Genomic DNA, 22623 nt, shown 5'->3' on the forward strand with positions numbered 1-22623 from the left:
TTTCCTTAAGTGTATCAAGCGATGCTGTAGGAAAGGGAAGACTGGGTCTCCCTGCTCTTGAGGTGCTCCTGGCCTGGTGGGCCCCAGGGCCCACTGCTGGGAGTGAGGTAAAGAACCAGCGTCCAGGGAGGGACATGGAGGCAGCGAGTGTAGCTTCAGTGTGTTTCAACAAGGTTGCATGAGGAATTCTTACACTTTGCAGTTTGTAAACTGCTTTCTAAAACCCTGTTGATATCCATTTTGCTGAAATATAATTGCAGCAGAGTTGATTTCATTAATAACTAAATTACACATTTTCTCGGGTCATGTGGAGGTTCTTTCCCTTGTGCTCACGAGGCCGGAGTTTGACAGAGAAGGTAGCTCCAATGGGTTTTCTCTTAGGCGCTTTTCTTCCTGACTAAGAAGGACAACTTATTTTAATTTTAAAATTATTTTATATCTTGAGATGAAATTATTTTAATAATTCTTGAACCTAATGATGTAATGTATTCCCAAAACTCATGAAAGCTAACCTAATATTGTTACAACAGCCATAGCAGAGAGAGTCCCCCACTTGCTCAATAAGGTCGGGATCAATTTGTGCCAGTCTCAGTGTGGGCAGGTAGACCAGAAGTGGGGATGTCTCTATGCCACCAGATCATGTGGAACACTGACTGGTGGGGGCTCTAGCTTGTGACTTCTGCCTCCCAGTCTGTGACCACTCATCCCCCAGCCATCAGCAGGGAGGAGAGGCAGACTGGTCTGCACACAGCTGTCTGCTAGAAAAGGGCCTGGAAGTGGCGCACGTTGCTTCTGCTTGTATCTCATTAGCTAAAAGTCAGTGACTGGCCACACCTGGCTACCAGGAAAGCAGCCAGATGCTGTCTCTCGCTAGGCAGCCATTCGTCCAGCTGGGACAGGAAAGCTGCTGTCAGTGAAGCACAGAAAGGAGGAGGGGTCCTGGAGTGCCTTAGGAGCCCGTGCCTCTCATGCTGCTTGTTCCGCAGGTGCTTCAGGCCCCAAGGCTGAACTCACAGGTTCTGCTGGGTCTCCTGCCTACCTCCAAAGGCATCTCCTCATTTCACCGGTCTCCTCTGAGGGCAGTGAGCTGTGTACACTCTTCTTCCAGACCATGCATCTGTTTTCCGCCACCTGCCAAGACCCAGTCACTTTTGCCAGGTCTCTTCGTCTTCCGTCCTGCCCACTCAAATCCACCCCTTGCTCAGCTTCCCAAAGGAGCTCCCTGAAGAGCAGGTCAGAGCACGAGCCTCATGTACTTTGGAGGCTTCACAGCCCTCAGTCCTCAGTCCTCAGCCCTCAGGCCCAGGCCCAAGCAGCTCCCAGCAGCGGCTGGGCCCCTGGCGACCAGGCCTCATTTTCTCTCTCCAGCTTCTTTCCCCCACTACCCAGCAAAACTAAATCTCAAATGACTTGTCATGCTCAGAGGCATCATCTCCAGCTCTCTGCACACGCTATTTTTCTTCCTGCACCCCAAACTCCTGCTCCACGCTCCTGGGTTTAGGGCTTTTCTGGCCCCATGTCTCTTTGCGAGCATGCCCACAGTGTGCACTCTCCGTGAGCTCGCTGAGGATAGCCACACCAGCTGCTCCGGCACAGGACCTTGCCCACAGAGGACATGCTTCGTGAATGACCAGCGTTACTGATGTCTTACAGTGTGGCAGAGAAATAGCAGGTCGAAGTGGCTGCCTGCCTTTTTGCCAAGTCCGTCTCTGAACCTTTGTATTTGTACCTGACTAGCTCAGCTGAGCAGTTCACCATGTCTGAGCAGTCAGCTCAAGCCCTGTGCCTCCACTGTCTGCCTCTGGGGAGACAGTCCAGGTCAGATGCCACCTCCTCGGGGAAGCTTTCCTTGTCTTCTACACTCCCACCTGTGGGTAGAGCCTCTTCACTTGGTTACGTTTTGCTCATGGCCTCGCCTCACCTCATTGTAGCTTTTATTACAATATGGGTAGCAGATGCACTCCTCACACTTCCCTCCCCGTTGTGAGCTCCATGCTGCTTCAAGACTGGTTCCTAGCTGCTACTGTGTATCTCCTACATGACTTGTTGTGAAAGGCACCCCATAAATGTTGAGTGGGACTTATATGAATAAATGAATCTTTAGAAGAGGATATTCTTTCAAGATGCCAGTAAAATGGAGCAACATTATGAGGAAGCCATCAGATACTATGTTAGGGGTTAGATCAACAAAGGTCTGTTGAGTGTCCTGTGAGTGTGGGAAGCCTGGGTGAGCAAGACAGGCCTGCCCCCACCCTCCTGGAGCTCGGGGACCCTCCCCGCAGCAGCTCGACTTGGTCCACTGCAGTGTCATGAGAGGTGTGGTGGCTCATCGCATTGTGTGCAGGGTTGGCCTCCCCAAGGTGCACCTGGCGGGGTGCAAGGCTCTCACTTGCAGAGGCTGGTGGTGCTGACAGCTGTGTCTGAGCCGCTGCTTGAGGACAGTAAGAACATGAACCAGTGGTCACTTGGAGAGACTGTTCACTTGATTCAAATTCCTTGTTTAGACTTGTCATCAGTCAACTTACTTTCATGTTTAATGGAAATCCTAGACATCACTCTAAATTACTCAGTGGGTAGACATTAAATATTAGATCCTACAGCAAACAGGCAGGAATTTCCTGGTGGAATAGAATAAAATTTAAATTCTATAATTTTAAACAGTATAGAATGTTCAACTATATGATTTAATTCTTGACCTTTTTTTAAGAAAAGGATAAACCTAAATAGCATCCTGACATTTTAGTAAACATTACCAAACAAGAGCCAGGGAACTGTGAAAATAAGAGCAGTGACCTGACGATTTCTATGTAAAATCATGTGGGCTCCTGCAGACTGGGCATCTCAGCCTCTCAGCCTCTGCCCAAAGTCTGGGAAGGCTGCTCCCAGGCTGCCAGGTTATACTCAGGCTGCATGAGTGAATATCATGGCGTCCGTGTTACTGGTCTCCCTCTAGTGATGTGGGTGCAGGGACATGGACATCTCCTGACCACTCTTACCAGACAGGAGCACTCCTGTGAGCAGGCGAGACATACCCTCGTCCCCAGGCCTCTGACGGCCTGCTGTTCTCCAGCTTCCCCCTTTCCATCACACTGATGTAGGACTTGCTTTCTGGTTCATCACTTTAACCTGCATTTGTGGACTTCAAAGAAGACTGGTCCATTTGTTTTTCTGAAGGAATTGTAGACATGTTTATTTGAAACAGCGCCTCCTCTCTGGCTGAGACAGCTTCTTGTAAGCTGGTCCCATAGGAAGCCAGCTGATGAGAATCACATAGTGACATGCAAGGCCTGTCCAGGAAGTGTCCATCCATGTAGTATGAAAAATAGAGACATTCACTGAAGAAGATACGAGAAACAAGAAACACTGTAGATTGGACAATGATGCCTCTGTTCCCTTCAGAGCAGGCACCTTGGGACCTCGCACAGTTCTCCAATCGCCATCAGCTGCCCCAGTGTATTTTCCTGAATCTCACCGATGGTCTGAAATCTCTTCCCTTTAAAAGGTGATTTTAGTTTGGGGGAAAGCCAGAAGTCTCAGGGTGCCAAGTCTGGGCCATAGGTGAGTTAAGTCACCTGGGTGATTTGACATTTCGCCAAAACACTCTGCTCAAGACACAATGCATGAGCAGGCATATTGTTGTGATAAAGCTGCCAATCACCAGTTGCCCTTAGCTGCAGCCTTCTGAAACTCTCATCCCAATAATTTCTGCAGAGGGATGTTCAAGTTTAATGCAAAATTTGGTGCAGATTTGTTGCTCTACTTGCTCAGTCATTTTGAATATGACAGTCTCACAGACATGCTCACTTAGCGGTGTCTACCACCCCCACAGACTAGTACAGTGAAGTTGTCATTGTTCACACATCCCACATTTGGTCCACTCTCCTTGGCTGCAGGTTACATTGATGTTGTGTTGAGTGGACTAACAATGGTTGGACTTTTTCCGACAGACCTCATAGTCTTCATAGCTAGAAAAAATGTGCATTTTCACCCTGGCTAGTGTAGCTCAGTGGATTGAGTGTGGGCCTGTGAACCAAAGGGTCACCAGTTCAATTCCCAGTCAGGGCACATGCCTGGGTTTCATGCCAGGCCCCCAGTAGGGGGCACACAAGATGTGACCACACACTGATGTTTCTCTCCTCCCCTTTCCCTGCTCTCTAAAAATAAATAAATAAAATCTTTTTTTAAAAAGCAATTTCTTTTCTCCAAAGGGGGTTATTTTCTAATCTAGTTCCATAAAATGTGGTCATTAAGGGCCTCAAATTTTCATAATGGCCCTGTACTAGGGAAATCTCTTTGAAATTTTCATGTGTTGCTTAAGTTCAGAACTTGGTCCAACTGAGTTTATGAACTCAGTTTATGAACTCAGTTTATAAAGCCAAATGGTTTTATATACCAATAAATTTGAAACACTATTAAGCTAGCTATGTGTCTAAGTTCAGGAAGAAAGTATATTCATTCTCTTTTTCTTTTAAGGAATCTGACGACCGTACAGACTTTGGAATATCACATGACACTACATCATGAGTGACAGTAAATGTGATAGTCAGTTTTACAGTGTGCAAGTGGCAGACTCAACTTTCACTGTGCTCAAGCGTTACCAGCAGCTGAAACCCATTGGCTCTGGAGCCCAAGGGATTGTTTGGTAAGTACTGTCTGTTTCAATAGTGTGCATTGAGTTGTTTTTGTAATAAAAACTAAGTAAAACTAAGTCATCAGAATTTAGAACTGCTGACGATGAAAATCCTCTTTTCTTTTCTCTAGGTTTATGAGCCTAATTGAATCAACCTCTTCCTCTAGTTATGTGTAGTCAGATTGTAGGGCACAGACCCAAATTCTTAGAATGCTGCATAAATTTAATAGGTAGCAGTTTTTCTTTGTTTCTTTTCTTTTCCATTCCCCCTGCCATTATGATATTAGAGCACTAGGTATGACAGTGAGTTGTAACAGAAATTTGGAGTTTTATTCATTTCTTCATCCTGGCCACCTCTCCCCTCCCCCTTTTATCCCCAATCACTCCTATTCATTTCTAGGCGCCGTCACTGCAGGGCCTTGCTCTTCATTGGCAGGATGAGGCCAGTCAGTGTCATTGTCACCCGTGGATTAACCAGGAAGGGATGCTGTGTGAGGGGTTGGGCTGGCCGTCTCTTCCTTGGTGTCTCCAGGACGTCAGAACCCTTGGTCTGACCCTGAACCTTAGTCTCTTGCATGGTAAGACAGTCAGCTGCCGCGACATCACCGGCCAGCTAAAGGTAAAGTCTTCACCTGTTTTCTGGATTACCATTATCAGCACTTCCCAAACTTCTTCTCCCTTAGTTTTCTGGGCAAAACATGTTGTTGTTGGTTTTGGGGGTTTTTTTTGGTCAATAAAAACAAAATTGTTTTTGCACCTAAAAGAAACTGTGGTGAAGCTAAACACTCAGTATTTACAGCTGGTAGCAGAGGGTTTGAGGTGAAAGAGAACTTGTGAAGGAGAACTCAGTGAATATTGTAGCAGAGGTTTGTTTTCCTTAGAGACCTTGCGTTTAGAGACTATTCACCTGCGTTGGAACTGAGCCTCTATTGTAGTGACATGTGGTCAGGGAAGCGGGCTGTTTTCTTTGGCCTAGGCGGCTGGAGGCCTGCGAGCCAAGAGGAGATGGTAGTGCAGACCTCCCTGGGCAAACTGATGCAGGAGAAAGGCTGTTTGGAAGGAATGCCCAGCCTGTGTCCAAAATAGGGGTGATCTTAACTTTCGAGTGATAACATGCCATTCTGGCATGTTAAACCCAGTGTGCCTGGAGAGGTTGTACAGTTAGTGGGTGGCTCCTGTTAGGACAGTTTGATGTTAATAAAAGGCCCTAGATGGTAAAACGTTCTTTCAGTTTTAAATCCATCTCATATTTGGAATTGCATGGTAATTTTACACAGCTAATTTTGCCAGGCTGACATCAAGGACATTTCATGTAACACCTACACTGAGATGCTGACTACAAGTTCATAATTAATTGTAAAACAAAAGGCTGTACAAAGGATAGGCAGTTAAAATTGATGACGTCATAACACATGACTTCAGTAACAATAAAATCACATGCTACTTTATAAAATGCTGTTTTGCAGATTGGTTTTGATTTTCAGTTTGCATTTGCTACTTCTAGGCGCCATCCCTTTTTTAAAGAATTTTTATTTTTTAAAGAATGTTTAATGAAATTTTATTTCATTTTAAAGAAATAAACAATTTATTTTTAAAAGAATGTTTAGTAATGAAATTATGAGTGTTCATTATGGATGTGTATTTCTCATTTCAAAGTTCTAAGTTAGACATAAAAGTTCCTAATATGCCATTATAAACTGTATCTCCTCTGGTAAAAGCAGTGGTAGAATTATAGGATGGGAAGATAGGAATTTATTTAAAAATTTAAAAGCTAGGAGTATAGAAATAAACCCATACACCTATGGGTTTTATTTTCAAAAAGGGTCCTAAGATTATTCAGTGGGAGAAGAACAGTCTCTTCAGGCCACAGTGCCGGGACAACTGCACACCCACATGGGAGAGAGTGGAGCTGGACTCCTGTCTCACATCGTGGGTAAAGTTAACACAAAATGGGCCGCCACCTAAACACAGAGCAAAACCCCTAAAACTCTTAGAAGAAAACATGAGGGGGAAACTCCATGACTTTGGATCCTTAGGAATGGCACCAAAAGCACGAGCAATGAAAGAAACACATGGGACTCCATCAAATTGGGCACTGAAGGACACTGTCAGGAGAGCAAGAAAACTACCTACAACATGGGAGAGTGTTCACAGATAGGGTGTCTCATGAGAGTCTAGGATCCAAAATACATAAAGAACTTTTACAACTCAACAACAAAAAGAAAAACACAGTAAAAAAAAAAAAAAGGCAAAGGATTTGAATAGGCCTTTCTCCGCTCCCCGAGAAGAAGACACACTAATGGCCAATAAACACCTCAAAAGGTGTCTAGTTGTTAATCATTTGGGAGATCCAAATCAAAACCACAATGGGACACGGCTTCACACCCACCAGGATGACCATAATCAAAACCCAAATAACAACTGTTGACAAAGATGGGAAGAAATTAGAACCCTGTACATTGCTGGTGAGGATGTAGACTGGTGCAGCCACTTGTGGAAAACATTTTGAGGTTCCTTGACAGGTCAAACATAGAATTACCATATGGCCTGTTAAATACTCCTAGATAAATACCCAAAAGAATTAAAAACAATTGTTTAAACAAAGACTTTTACACAGATGTTTATTTGCAGTAGCCGAAAGGCGAAAAAAAGCCCAAGTGTCCATCAGTGGATGAGTGGACACACAGAGTGTGTAATATACATACATGGAAGATTAGTCACAGGAAGGAAGGAAGCCCTGATCCATGCTACAACATGGGTGGTCCTCAAAAACCTGCCAAGTGAAAGGAGCCAGACACGGAAAGTGGCCTGAGTCCATTGGTGTGAAATATCCAAAGGAGGGAATCTGTGGAGACAGACACAGACCGGTAGTCCACGAGGGCAGGAGGGAAGGAGTCCTGGGGAGCATCTGCTTACTGGGCGTGGGGTTTCCATTGGGGTGGTGAGACTTTTTTGGAATCACATTGACATGGTGATTGATTGTACAAGATTGTGAATGTACCAAACAGCACTGAATTGTTCACTTTAAAATGGTTAATTTTATGTCTGTGAATCTCACCTCCATAAAAATTATTAAAAAAATAAAATAAACTGGAAGTTACCTTAAACTAAGGATATTTGTCATTTTTAATAGCTATATAACTCCTAATACTATACTATTATATATAATGATATTTTCATGCTATATTATGTATAAAATAATGTGATTTTCTTGTAGCAGCTTGTTATGTATTGACAGAATATTTGCAATAATTTTACTTAACTCTTCATACTCCTATTTTCATTTAAATGACTTTTTTATTAGTATTGTCACGTCCTAAGTGAGAAACACGGAAGGCTTAATTACACTGGGGAGTCAAGAGGGTACTTTGGAAGCTGATGGGACAGAAGTTTGGGCATGTAATTTAAAGTTACCTGGGTAACCGAGGGAGAGTTAAAAATGACATGAGAGCGAAGAACTGGGAGGAGTTGAGGTTTCCAGTAAGTGACTGAATTCTCTGTTTTTATAATGGGGAATGAGTAGACAATTTCTAAAACTGATAGATGAAGAAATAGTGATAAAGTGTGTTCTTTGGAACTTAGCGGTAACTGCAAGAAGTAAAACCGGGATGGTAGTCACTGCTGAAGTGGAAGCGAGGAGTAGTGATGTGTCTGCTCAGCTGCTCAGAGTTGATCCATTTGGCTTATTTTGGACAGAAACTGTTGAGACCAAAAAAGATGTGTCTTTTGTCACATTCCTGAGCCTGAGAAATATAGGTGCAAATACATGTGTATACATGTACATTAATTAAGGATTTGTTTCACAAATAGATTTTTCTTTAACATTTTATAATTCATGTGAATGATGCATTTATATATGGGCATATGAATTTACATATGTGTAAACATGTACACATAATGTGAACTGAATTAGAGGAAAAATGATTCCAGGGTTCATGAAGTTTCTAACCATTCTTAACCAAATGCTTCAGCCTTCAATTTAAAAGCAGGTTGAGTTAAGTTAGGGAATTCTGGGGAAAACACACTATTCAAAAATTGAGTAAGTGTGAGCCATATTGTAAACTGAATAGGATAAAGAAATAGAAACAGAACTTTAAATGTCGCTCATGTTTCAGGTGGTCTTTAGCAGCTTGCAGCCCCTGATGGGTAGCCAAAAGATAGTAAAGTAACTTGAATGGTGCTATTAGAACTCATTTGAACTTAGAACAAAATGTGCAGTTGGTCCACTCAGTTTTTTCTGTCTGTCTTTCCTCTTTCTGGAGGAAAATGAACCAGTTTCAACTAGGAACTAGAGGTGGTAGAAACAGGTTCCAGAAGATTCTATTTTTATTATACTAGTACAAGGCAGTTTCTCATGGAATTTTATATGTAGCAATTGCTTACATTAGGGATTTTGTATCTTGGAGTTTACCATGAGCTGAGATTTTTGGCCTCTGTTTTCTTTTTAGATTCTTTCTGGGAAAAACACACTCAGTCAAAATTTAAATTTATTGTTTTCTTCCATGAGCTCAACCATTCCCTCCGCTGTGATATTCTGAAATATAGTTTATCCTGTGATAACCTGGAGCTTTGTTCTAATTTACTGGCATATTTAAACTGAAGATTTCATTTCTTAATTGTTGTTACATGCTCTGCATTAAATTACTTGATTCTGAATATAGTGACCCCAACTAATACAGTGAGAAGCCAGCATGCGCAGGATTGCCGAACCCTGTCCTAACTGCGGCTGCCACGCCCCGTCTCTGCAGAACGCCAGTCTGCCCCACACCCTGAGCCAGCTCACCTGGCTCTCCATGAGTAGGAGTCCCTCGGGTGGAAACAAGCAGAAAGATTTTTCTTTATTTGTTACTCATTAAAAAAGATCATACTTTGTACATATTGCATTGCTGTATTTTCATAATCATTCTAATGGATTGCTTGTTATATTTCCTAATTATAGTGCTGCTTTTGATACAGTTCTTGGGATAAATGTTGCAGTCAAGAAGCTAAGCCGGCCTTTTCAAAATCAAACTCATGCAAAGAGAGCTTATCGTGAACTCGTGCTCCTAAAATGTGTCAATCATAAAAATGTGAGTTACATCTGTGCTTCTTCAATATACGTGAATGTTGTTAGTGGTGTGATAATCCTGTGGGTCACATTGAGTCCAGACCTAGGGTAACTTAGTGATAAAAATAACTATTTAGCCCTGGCTGGTGTGGCTTAGCAGATTGAGCACTGGCCTGCAAACCAAAAGGTCACCAGTTTAAGTCCCAGTCAGGGCACATGCCCGGGTTTCAGGCCAGGTCCCTAGTGGGGGAAGTCTAGGAGGCAACAGATTATTGTTTTTCTCACACATCGATGTTTCTCTCCCTCCCTTCTCCTCTCTCTGAAAATAAGTAAATAAAATCTTTTTAAAAAATAACTATTTAAATGGTTATATTTTATTGATAAAATTCTTCTCAACATTGGGGAAATTGCAGTCTGCAAGAGGCACCATGGTCTGTAGGAATTTAGGTCACTCAGCAGGGATAGGAATGTCAGTCAGCCCTGTAGCCACTAAGCTGTCTCTGGCTCTGTTTCTATTAAATGGCATCAGTGTTGACCTAGCAAACTAAGAAACAACAAATATTTTTTTAGAAAAGCATTATTCTGTAAGTAGCTTTTTACCTACAGATATTTCAGTTTTAAATAAATGTTATTAGATGACATTATATTCAAGATTAGCTGTGCTTGGCATCTCTGCAGAAATCAAAGCACTGTACCCTTTATTTGTTTGTTTGCTTGTTTGTTTGTTTTAAATACTTTATTGTCTTTTTTAGGTTATTTATTTACTTTTAGAGAGGAAGGGAGAAAGAGAAACGTCAGTGTGTGGCTGCCTCTCGAGCGCCCCCTACTGGGGACCTGGCACACAACCCAGGCATGTACCCTGACTGGGAATTGAACTGGTGAGCCTTTAGTTCACAGTCTACTGAGCCCCACCAGCCAGGGCAGCACCGTACATTTCAAGGAGAAAAGGTGTCTATAGGAAATGAGGTACTCGAGCACACTTTATGTTCTGGTCTCTGAGCATTCTTTCATAACCTTATCATGTTATAAAGTCGTGAAATGTCAAGCCAGGAAGGGCCCTTGAAGATCCCCCCATGTGACCTCTTTTTATTGTGGAGGGTGATTGAGATTGCTCTTAACGTTTTAACATTTATGCTGGGTCTTTGTGGTGTACCAAACTGAGGTAGGTTCATTGTTTTGAGTCGGTGCTTTCAGTTTGTTTTTAATTTCTCTGAAGCATGTTTTATTTTACTTATCTATTTTTAAAAAATTGTTTTCAGGTTACAAAAATATGGTTATTATTTTTTAACAGTTCAAACCCTGTAAACAAGAAAGCAAAACCCTTGACTTCCACCCCGCACAGACCCCTGTCATTGACACTTTGGTGAGCATCCTTATGCACATGTGAACTCCTACACACATGAACAAGACCAGCTCCTGGTGCACATGTGAGCTCCCACACACATGAACAAGACCAGCTCCATGACTGTGCATCTTGCCTCTTCCCCCATGGAATGCCACTGGGTCTCACATACATTAATGAACATAGACAGAAACCATTTTTTAAATGACTGCCTGGTACAGATGCACCATCATTTATTTAACCAATCACCTGTTACTGGCGATGTAGGTCGTGTCCAGTTTTTCCCTGTTGTAAACAGTGCTGCAGCAGTGAGTATCCCCTCACATGCATCTTTACACACTCATCCAGCTGAATTTCTTGACCAAGAGTGCTGAGTCCAAGAGTACGCACACTTCTGACTTCAATCCATGCTGGCAAATTCACCTCAAGGAAGACTGTCAGCTGTGTGCTTTCCTTGAGAGTGTTACCACATATGGTTTAACAGTCTGCCAGATGACCAAAGACATGTTTTATTTGTGAGGTTAAATTTCTTTCCATTTATTTTCATTTCTTGAGAATTTGTTTTCCATGGCCTTCGTCCATTTTTCTCTTGGGCTGTTGGCCTCTTCCGTAGGCACTATAGATCTTTGTGTGGGTCAACTCATTGACCCTCACTTTTTCTTTTCCATTTGACCTTACTTAGGATGCTTTTGCCCTACCAATTTTATTTTTGTTGGGTTGGTTAATAGAATCAGATCTCTTAGGTTTCCTGTCATGCTGACAAAAGGCTTTTCTATACCAGGATTACAGAAATGTTTATCCACATTTTATGCTTTTGTGATTTAGGCTTAAATCTTTGTTCCATTCCAAGTTTATCTTGGTGTAAAGAAAGATTGAAGTGTAGATCCAGTTATACTTTTTCCTTGGCTAGCCAGCCACCCCAATTCTATGTACTGAATGATTTCTCTCTCCCATGGTCATTTGAAATGACTGAGGATGCACATTTAATGCCCAAGAGGATGCACATTTGATGCCCAAGCAGCATCGCACTGCTGGCACCAAAGCCTGCATTGGGGCCGCTTCTGGCATGTTCTGAGGCATTTCATCTTTCTCATACCAGAGATGCGAGCTTAGCCTTCATATTTCAAAACTTTTTAGAAATTTGCATATAGTATTTAAATTTTCAGAGTTAGCATATTGCTTTATTTTGTGTTTTTCTGCCCATAATTTCTACTTTATGTTCAGAGTTAGAAAGACATTAAGTGTTACAATTCTTAATAATAAATTCTTAATAATAAAATAATAAATTAGGGACACACAAAAGTGATTTGATTAAAAGTACATCTTATTTCCAAGGTGAGAATCCTAATTGTCTAAGTTTTTTCAAATACCATGTAATAGAATGTTTTTGGTAAAAACAATGACAATAATAACAAATACTAAGCCCTGCTGTAATTTTTCCAGTTTTGATATGTTAAACTTAACTTTTAGAGTCTTCAGATATTCTGAGGTTTAACTAATTTTTTCTTTTCAGATAATTAGTTTGTTAAATGTGTTTACACCACAAAAAACTCTTGAAGAATTTCAAGATGTGTAAGTATCCCTTTTTTTTTTTCAGTAATGCACTAGTGTCAAAGACTGAATATTTAGAAAACACAGTAGCTGCTTTTTTTACTTATGAAAGTAACTTCTCTTGTTTTCTTTTTTTACTTTGGACAACAGTACATTTCTAATGCTATCTTAGCCACTTTTCTCTGTGGAAGAGAACTATTAGGGAAATGAATAATAATCTTCAACTGTCTGCACCTGTATGGTTATCCTCTCCTTAACAGATAAGGGATGACTAGAAACAATTCTTCAAAGCAGACAATGACTATTAATGCCACTAATTTGCTTTACTGAAATATAAAAATGTTTTTCTCCAGTTCCTCAAAAGCCAGGATTGTAGGGTTCAGGTGTTTACAATTATTATTTAAAATGGTTAAGTCATTAAATATTGTGCATCTCTAAAATCTGAAATAGAATTACTAACAATGAAATATGAATTTATTCTAAAGTTATTGGTGTATTCACTCATCCAACAAATATTTGATGGCCAGCCCTGTGTTTGCACTGTCTTAGACTTGGCATATTTTAGTGACCAAAACAAGAAAAAAATCCCTTTTATTACTTAAGAATTGCTGGTGGTCACCCTCCTTCCTCAAGCATGCAGGAATGCAAAGGAAGAGAGAGAATCAATCACCATAAGAAGTATGGAGACAGGGACGATGTCACAATGTCACACACTGGGACTGGCAGTGCTGAGGAAAAGGTGGAGCTGGGTCAGGAGACCCAGAGTGCTGGGGGTTAAGAGTCAGATTGGAGTTTTAAGGAAGAGGGCTTGGGGAAAGACCTCACTGGATTGGTGGCATTTGAAGAAAGCCTTGGAGAAGGTAAAGAGGTTAGTCCTGCAGATAGTTAAGGGAAGATGGACTTGAGATGGGAGAATAGGCAGTGCAAAGGAGCAGAAGTAGGAGCATGCCTGATGTGTTCTGAGAACAGCAGGCAGCCAGTGGGCTGGAGCGCAGGGAGCAGAGGAGAGGATGAGAAGGGATGGAGCCAGGCACTGTTGGCCTTCTAGGCCCCTGGAAGGATTTCCTTTTATTCAAAGGCAAGTAAGTAAGACTGTCAGCAGAGGGAGGAGCTTATCTGACTTCTGTTTTTAAAGAATAACTTTGGTTTCTGGGTTTTGAGAACCCGCCATAAGTTGTAGGGACACAGACGACCAGTTGGGCAGTGATTGCAGCAATTCGGGTGAGAGGCCATGGTGGCTTCGTTTAGACCAGAGGGTTACTAATGTGGGTCAAGGGGCGAGACTGGGTGCTGAAAGTGTTCGGAAGGTGGAACCTCAGCACTCACTCAGAGAGAGGACGCGTGGTGAGAGAGTGAGAGGCGCTGAGGATGGCCCCTGGAGCTTCAGACCGATCTAATGGATGAAAATGCTCTCAACCGAGATGGGGAAGGCTGCAGGGAGAGCACATTCAGGATGCACTCAGGAGCTCAGCTCTGGACAGGATGTCGAGGTATCTGTTGGACACTCACGTGGAACCGTGAAGTGGGCAGTTAGATAAATGAGCCTGGAGAGAGGTGTGAGTTGAAGGTAAGAATGTATAGTTGGTGGTCTGTAGATGGTATTTAAAACCTTGAGACCAGAGGCCAGAGGAGATTGCTGAGTCTGTGACAGATAGGGAGGCCGAGCATCAAGCCCCGGCATGCCACAATTAAGACGTGGGGGAGGAGAAAGGTGCTGCCAGCCAGTACTTAGCAACGTGGAAGTCCCTGGGAGTCTTGAGGAAGGTTTCAGCAGAGTGAGGGGCAAAAGTTTGATCAAAGTGGGATGAAGGGAAAATGGGAGGAGAATTGGAAATGGTGAGCATAGACACCTCTTTGGGGAGTTATGCTTACAAAGGGAATAAAAAAGTAGGGCAGAGTAGCTTCTGGGGAAAGTGAGGTCAAGCTTTTTAAAATTAATTTATTTCCCTATTATTGATAATATACAGTATCATGTTAGCTTCAGGTGTACAACACCATGATTAGACATTACATAACTTAGGAAGTTATCCCCTGATAAGTCCAGTACCCACCTGGCACTATATCTGTTACAATATTATTGACTATTCCTTCTACATCTCCAGGGATTAGGTTTTCTTAATATGAGAGAAATAACAGCAGGTTTCTATATTGGTAAGAATGATTACATAGTAAAAAAAGTTAAGGTGTAGGAGAATTTGGACGTGTGAGATTCAATTTACTATGACATAAAAAATGTTTTTAACTTGAAAGACATTGCATTGCTAGTTGTGTTTTTTTTTTTGAAAAAAAGTTTTATGAAGTTCCATTATACAGTTCTTCTTTTCAAGATACCTTATAAAATGTTTAGAGAAAAGTTATTTTACTTTAGCCAGTGTGTTGACTAGGAGGTAAGCTATTACTGTTTCATAAAAATTCTGGTTTAATAGCCATAAAGGAATTTTGGATGATTTTTATGTGTACATGGCTGCTCTTTTTCCCCCTCAGGTATCTGGTTATGGAATTAATGGATGCTAACTTATGTCAGGTTATTCATATGGAGTTGGACCACGAAAGAATGTCCTACCTTCTTTACCAGATGCTCTGTGGTATTAAACACCTCCATTCAGCCGGTATCATTCATCGAGTAAGTAATGATGCCATATTCATTTTTTTTTAAATCACAATCATTTTGTTGTCAGAATCTTCCAAGTACAAAAGAACTTAATATTTTTAAAAAATATGTCAATGTTGAAAAGCCACATAAACTGTAGGATTGTGTTGAGTTTCCAAACATTGTTGAGATCAGAACACATCTGTGTTCACCTGGTTGGCCTGGGCCCATGTGGGCCACATTAAATGCAAGCCAGCGGCAGGTGCTCATCTTCATGCTGCAGAAAAATAGGACAAAGAACTCCCACATACTGTTTACCCATACTCACCTATTACTGTTTTTGCTGTATTTGAAATCCCATTTTTAATGAATCAAGGGTTTAGATTTGGGATAGGGAAATTTAGAAGCCAAGTAGTAAATAATATAGGTATTTGAGAAATCTTACATAAATTATGGCCCAAATATGTTTCTTCTATTGAAACATTCTGCCACTCCAGCATCCACCTGCGTGGGCCTCTTGAGTGGACTAAGACTGGCGTTGGATGACAGAGTTGCCTGTACTGTCAGGAAGTAACAGTTAAAAACCAGGGAGATACAATGGAATTCTCTAAGCTGGTTGTATGAGTTTTTATTTTTTTGACTTGGACTGCTGTATAAGCAGAGCACCATGATAGAAGTTTGAAACAAAATGTTGAGTGAGATTAAAGGTGGAAACAATGTAATTTTATTGGAATCATATATAGCATTCTCTAAATTATTACCATACTAATTTTGTTCATGGATTCTTTAGATATTATGTTTCAACATCAAGAAATTGTCATTTCTTGGAACTAAATCTGTATACAGAGAAAGATAGACAAGAACAATGAAACCTATCCATATAGAAAAAAAGAGAGATTTTCAATGGTGTAGTAGGTCCATTAGGTGCCAGGAAGGTTGGTCCCATCACAGCTGCTGAATGGAGGTCTCCATGGTGACAGAGCCCACCCACTCAGAGAGGGCCTAGCCCTTGACCTTATCATGATCCTCAGGTCTGCAGCATGAGGCCAGCGTTGGGGAGGCATCCCTGGTCCTCCCAGGGCCTGTCCAGTCCTGGAAGACTCACTGATGAGCACTTGGCTCCTGACTGGTGAACCGTTATGTAAAATGAAGCCTCTGCTGCCACCAAGTGTTCAGTTAGAATAATACAAATTCTGTTGAATCTGCATTCAAAATAATACATTTTTTTTATTAAAAATGATTTCCCAGCCCTGGCTGGCGTAGCTCAGTGGATTGAGCGTGGGCTGGGAACCAAAGTGTCCCAGGTTCGATTCCCAGCCAGGGCACATGCCTGGGTTGCAGGCCATGACCCTCAGCAACCACACATTGATGTTTCTCTCTCTATCTCTGTCTCTATCTCCCTCCCTTCCCTCTCTAAAAATAAATAAATAAAATCTTAAAAATTAAAAAAAAATGATTTCCCAGCGTACTTTGTATTTCTCTTCCTAAAATTTTCATAGACATTTATACAAATTAAAGAATTCTTAATATCTCTTAAGTACATTTTATATTAAATTGATACTTTGGAATAAGTGCCCAGATTATTATGTTAAGTCTTACTAATTTTATAAAGGGCAAGGGTTTGCCTTTTCTCCTCCCCCTCGAGCCCGGAGATTTGTAGGACAGCACCATTGTCCAGTGCTGGGACCTGGTAAGAGAGCTACAGCCAACAGGGGCCGGTGTTAGGGGATGTGCAGACCCTGTAGCTCAGGCCCACAGCTGCTGGCCAGAGGGCAGCTACAGTCCAAAGGTGGTGCACGGAAACCTGAGAAGACCTGAGCAGATGGTTCTGTGGGCCAGCTCTCCATCCTGCTCACACTCTGACGCTTGCCAGGCTCCCCACCTGCAAAAGTGCCCCATGCTCATGTGGGAAGGGTAGATAAAACAAAACTGAAACGCCCTGTGTGCCCACCTCACCCCACTTCCAGGTACTGAGAGGGAAGAAAGTGCGTTTAACGTTTATACTGCTAACCCACCCCATCCTTTGTCTGGGTACAGCACCAGGCACTCAGGCTCACACTTTTAGTCAGTGCCATGCACACAGTCTCATACTTTTAGTCAGTGCCATGCACACAGTCTCACACTTTCAGTCAGTACCATGCACAGTCTCACACTTTCAGTCAGTGCCATGCACACAGTCTCACACTTTCAGTCAGTACCATGCACAGTCTCACACTTTCAGTCAGTACCATGCTCACAGGCACACACTTTTAGTCAGTACCATGCACACAGTCTCACACTTTCAGTCAGTACCGTGCATACAGGCTCACACTTTCAGTCAGTGCCATGCACACAGGCTCACACTCTCAGTCAGTACCTGGCACACAGGCTCACACTTTCAGTCAGTTCCACACACACAGATACACAATTTCAGTTTTGCTCAGTAAGATGACTTTACACTCTGCATAAATTTTAGTTATTTAAAAATAAACCATAATCCCACCACTTTTTACTTTACATGATTTGAAAAATTAAAAGAAATGGGAATCCTTAAGCACTCCACTGCCACCTGAAGGTAACCTGTGCCAGGTGGGGTGTTTCCTTCCTCACTTCCTGTGGATGCAGACTTCCTGTGAAAGCTGAAACCAATGTATCTGATTATACTTATGTCTTTCTTAGCTTATATTTCGAAAACAGGTTCATCTTGTACATAATTGTCCTGCAACTCGCTGAATTACCTGGTTGATTTGTTTTTTATTTTAATCAAGGATCAAATAATTCTACAAATGTTTATTTTAAAAAAAAGAGCAAAGTCCCCAGAAGCAAGCTCTTTCACTTCCTTTAGCTGTTGTTTTAGTGTTTATCTCCATATCTTGAATTAATATGATTAGATCTCTATTTGTTGACTTTTTAAAAAATTTGGAGCTTAAGGTTACTGATGTGACTTTCTTTTACTGACCGTAACCCTTACCAGTCAGTCCCCCCACCTCCCAGTAGTTACAGTGTAGCTGGGTTTGGATCAGAGCCCACATTGTGGTTTTCATCATGGTGACCAGTCAATGCTTTTCACAGGCTGTGCCCCTCACTCATGCCCTCCCTGGGCCTCATACCAACAGGTCTTGAGTCTGAGTCCCATATCTGGACAGTTGATTTCAGTTTTTCTAGGTGACAAGAATGAAATCTTCCAGGACAACTAAGTCAGAATTTCTGTTTAAAATGGGGCTCACATATAGGTTTACAAGTGTCCCCAATACCCCCAGAAAAGAAATCTGAGAGCATGTGGTGCCCGCTACTGGAAGCTTGGCTCTGGGTTAGAATGGAACAGTATCTTTGAGATTTTAGACAGTTGTAGATGTCAGCATACAATGTTCAGGGCCCACTGCTGAAGACTCAAAACAAAACCCAAAACAGCTACTTTGAGAGAACAGGCACATTTCAAGAGGCCAAACATTGTATTTGGGGGAAGGGACGACTGAACTCATGACCCTCAAAAACACAAGACAGTTGCCTTGAATATAGGCGACTGGCAAGGCGAGGCATTTTCCTGTATAAAGCGTCATCATCTCCCTACCACCCCAAAGAAGCCCAGTGAGTAACTCTGCGGGGCAGGGCCCCGATGAGCACACAAGTGACCGCAGGTCCCCAAGCAGCTGCATGGTGGAGGCACCCAGCGTGCCGGCCCCTTCACACACCTGGCCTGAAGTTTTTTTTCAAATGTGATCCACTCGCTTGTGTTTCCAAGCTGCTTTACATGCCAGCCCCAACTGGGAAAGCCTGGTAGGGAGTGAAGCCAAAGTGTACAACCCAAGAAGTGGCCAAAGCCAAGGTCTCCACATGACGCCTCCCTCTTCTCCCAAGGGACCAGTGCCTGCTGAGGCCTGGCTTCAGGCTGCAAGGGCTCAGGTCATGCATGCAGCAGGTCTGCACCCAGCACAAGAGAGCCAGGGAGCGCTCTCTCCATGCAATTCTTCACTGTGGGGCCCCTGTAGGGGTGTTTGTGCTGCCCGCCCTGGGGTGAGGTTCTGCATTTAGCCAAGCAGTTCAGGGTGATCTTCAGTGACCACGAGGAGGTTCTGAGGCTGCCAGCTGAGGCTGAGGAGGCACTCCCTGATGAGTTGCTTGGTCGGCTTCAGCAGCAAGAAACACAGCGCTTACCAGTGCTGCAGCAGCTGTTGGACCAGCCGCCATCACAGCACTGCTGCTTGGTGCTGGGGCGTAGCCGGTCCAGCAGCCGCCCACTGGCACATCCTTCCCAGCTCATCTGTCCGTGCTGGGGGTATCCCTTGAATGGAGTTCTGGCATTGGGTACTGGGCCTGCTGTTAAACTGCACTTTCCACAAAATGGGCTGATCACGGTTTTGAACTGGAGGAGATACCCATCTCTCACTGCCCTCTACTCCTCCTGCTCAGGAGCCAGTGCTCCCCATGGCTGCCAGGTTCACCATGCTTGCTATCCAGAACCAGGGTGGCACAGCTCCTACCCACTGGCAGCCCCATGCCTTACGGACCCTGGGCTCTCAGCCCAGCCAGCTCCACCTAACAAGGTTTTAAGCAAAGATAGATCATTAAGGTTTCCACATGGGGGTGAGGGCTACCATCTGACCTCTTTAGGTGTACATGTATTCGTTTCAGTTGGAGAGTAGGATTTTCCCAAATTGTTCCCAAAGGCCAGGGTTCTGTCCCACTTCCTTCCTCCCAGCAGCACCGTCAGGCACTTCAGTAGTCAGAAACCCCTCGGTCTGTGCCCATGTGAGGTGGTTTGTTTACGTGCTTTGATTCACTTTATTCATTTAAACCATTTCTGTCCCAGGACTTGAAACCTAGCAACATCGTTGTCAAGTCAGACTGCACCCTGAAGATCCTGGACTTCGGCCTGGCACGGACGGCGTGCACCAACTTCATGATGACCCCATATGTGGTGACACGGTACTACCGGGCACCTGAAGTCATCCTGGGCATGGGCTACAAGGAGAACGGTAAGTGCGCATGGAGCCAAAAGAGGCCAAGGCATCTCCAGACTGGGCTGGTTGTCCTGGTTCTGTCTCTTCCCTGTGAGTTGCGTGAAATACCAAGTGGGGCCTGGGTTACCCACAGATTATCATAGTCCACGTGTAACAAATAATTTTTTTTTTACATTAGTTAAAGTCACTCACTTTTGAAGTTGGTGCTTTTGAGTGTTTATCAAAGTGTAACATACTTACAGGAAAGTCTACAGACTTCCCATATGTACTCCGTGGGAACGCAGCCACAGGCCAGCACCCCCCCCCCAAGTCCCCCAGGTCTCAGCCCCAAGGGAAACCTTCACCCTAATTTCTAGCACCATTGATCGGTTTTGCTTATCTTCAAACTTGACCTAAACAGAATAATACATGTTCTTTGTGCATAAAATCATGGGGTTTTTGACATCAAAACTTATTTTAGCAATATCAGATCTCTTTCAAACCTAGCTTTTCATGAATTTGTCAAAAAGAAAGAAAGTTGAACGTTTGCCTGAATCGTGAAGTGAGTTTTGCTTCAGGTTGACTTAGCTGTTCTGTAACCTGCATACCCACTGTGAGAGACCCTGCTCTGTGGGCTTCTCTTGTTTCCTGTGAAAGGGAGAGAAGATTCCTGGACACCTTCCCCCGCACCCCACCCAGCAGCAGGGGCACCAAACAGCCTCTGCCCGCTGCCTAAGGCCTGGGCAGGCAGAGGAAAGCCGGCCCCAGGAAGGCAAGCCTGCCTCTGTGAGGCCCCACTGACGCCAACAGGCGACTGAGAAAAGGTCTTTTGGGAGGTGTGGGGTGTTTTCAAAAGCTCCCTTAACCAGCGGGGTCTGTGTTTGTGTGGGAGGGGCTCTGAGGAAAGAGGTATGGGCCTGCTGCTGGTTTTAATCACCTGGTGTTTGGTAGTGGACATCTGGTCTGTCGGGTGCATCATGGCAGAAATGGTCCTCCATAAAGTCCTGTTCCCAGGAAGAGACTGTATCCTTCACGGAGAGACCCTGCCTTGGCCGCAGGGCTGGGCAGCGTGGGTGTGGCCTGAAGTGTCTTTGGGTGGACAAGCACTGCTTGGTCCTAGAGTCTTGGTCGCTTTTTAAGCTATAAAGTTTCGGAATCTTCGGCTCTGAAACCCCACGTCGCTGCGCACCAACGGCTCCACTGGATGCCGACGACATTCCCGCCGTGTGACGTTCACCCTTAGTGATTGGTTCTTCCACATTTGTGTGTTCAGCGCACTGTTCGAGTTCCTTTTCCTCACCTTTGCTTTGTTCATGGCACTTTATAATTTCATCATTTCATTTTATTTTCAGTTGACATCTGGTCAGTGGGGTGCATCATGGGCGAGCTGGTGAAAGGTTGTGTGATATTCCAAGGCACTGACCGTATCCTTCCTGGGACCTCCCCGCCGTGCTTCCCTTAAACCCGCGGGCAGCGCTTGGAGGAGACTGTCCCAAGTCCAGACTGGGCTCATGGGGGCTTTATCGTGCTTGTTCAGTTGGCATCACAAACCAAATGGCTCTCCTTGGCATTTCCTTTTTCACTTGACTACCTCCAATGATTTTATTGAGGTTTGGAGTTAAGTTAAACCAGTTAAAATTGGCTCTTAATTTTATCAAAAGTAGCTTATTCGAAACTTATTTATTGTTTGATGAATGTATTCTGATATAAATGCAAATACTGTTTATGTAGTTCATTCAATTAATTTAACTAGGCAAGTTGCTATCTAAATCTAATAGGCTAGTATTACTGTGTTATTAAATTAATATACCATTTTGTTAATTATCTATGTACTTAAAATACTTTCCCCCAGAGAACTGAAGCACACTACTCACAACCTAAATGAAAAAGATTAAAGCAAAAGTTTGTGAGGAGCAATATGTGGTGAATTTTCTTGTTTGTGACTTTGCTGACATTTTATAGAAATTTTTAAAAGATCCTTTAGCAAGTTATTTTGTGAGATACTGGGAAGTCTAAATAAATATAAAATACAAAAGATTAACTTATTCTGTGGTCAGGAAATTGTATTAATGACATGGCATAAAGTAGAGTAGGTAATGTAATAGCTTTCTTTCCTCATATTCCTCATATTCTTCCATCGTTAATATTTTTTACTCAAACATTGTTCTTCACATACGTCCTTTTTTATTTGTGTTCTCACCACTTATTATTTTCATTAGTCTTTGGGTTTTGTTTTGTTTTTTTTTTTCCTAATGAAAGCTTTAAGCATCTCAGTTCATTGCCAATTGATGGTTATTTTTAAAGGAAATCAAGCTGTGTAGTAAATGTTTGTATTTTGCTAAAGTAATTTTAGTTTTTTATAATTTCATGAGGGTGGTTTTCTTGTATTATAAATTCTTCACAACACAAATTTGGAATGAAAAGATTTTGTTTCTGTGATTTTATTTACCTTCCTTTACATTTTCCACATCACAGATTTTATGTGACATTGAATACAGCAATTTATTTTGTTCTAGTAAATTTTCTACAGTTTTCCGTAGCCTA

The 22623-nt window shown here is 42.8% G+C and overlaps 1 protein-coding gene across 5 annotated transcripts in view; it reads left to right on the forward strand.

Moving 5' to 3' along the window:
* Positions 1 to 22623, forward strand: part of MAPK9 (mitogen-activated protein kinase 9) — a 48299-nt gene that overhangs the window by 12231 nt on the left and 13445 nt on the right. For 2 of the 5 annotated variants that reach the window (XM_045820838.1, XM_045820823.1), the window contains exons 2-7: positions 4474 to 4642; positions 9570 to 9699; positions 12533 to 12591; positions 15055 to 15193; positions 19950 to 20115; positions 21432 to 21503. In XM_045820838.1, the coding sequence (XP_045676794.1) occupies positions 4521 to 4642; positions 9570 to 9699; positions 12533 to 12591; positions 15055 to 15193; positions 19950 to 20115; positions 21432 to 21503 (688 nt within the window). In that variant the 5' untranslated portion in view covers positions 4474 to 4520. Of the gene's footprint in view, positions 1 to 4473; positions 4643 to 5030; positions 5250 to 9569; positions 9700 to 12532; positions 12592 to 13958; positions 14138 to 15054; positions 15194 to 19949; positions 20116 to 21030; positions 21103 to 21431; positions 21504 to 22623 lie in introns of those variants that run through there. The other 3 variants (XM_045820846.1, XM_045820830.1, XM_045820857.1) reach the window with 3 other exon arrangements.

This window comes from Phyllostomus hastatus, unplaced genomic scaffold, assembly GCF_019186645.2.
Source record: "Phyllostomus hastatus isolate PE091 unplaced genomic scaffold, TTU_PhHast_1.1 phas_contig_150, whole genome shotgun sequence".
NCBI lineage: Eukaryota > Metazoa > Chordata > Mammalia > Chiroptera > Phyllostomidae > Phyllostomus > Phyllostomus hastatus.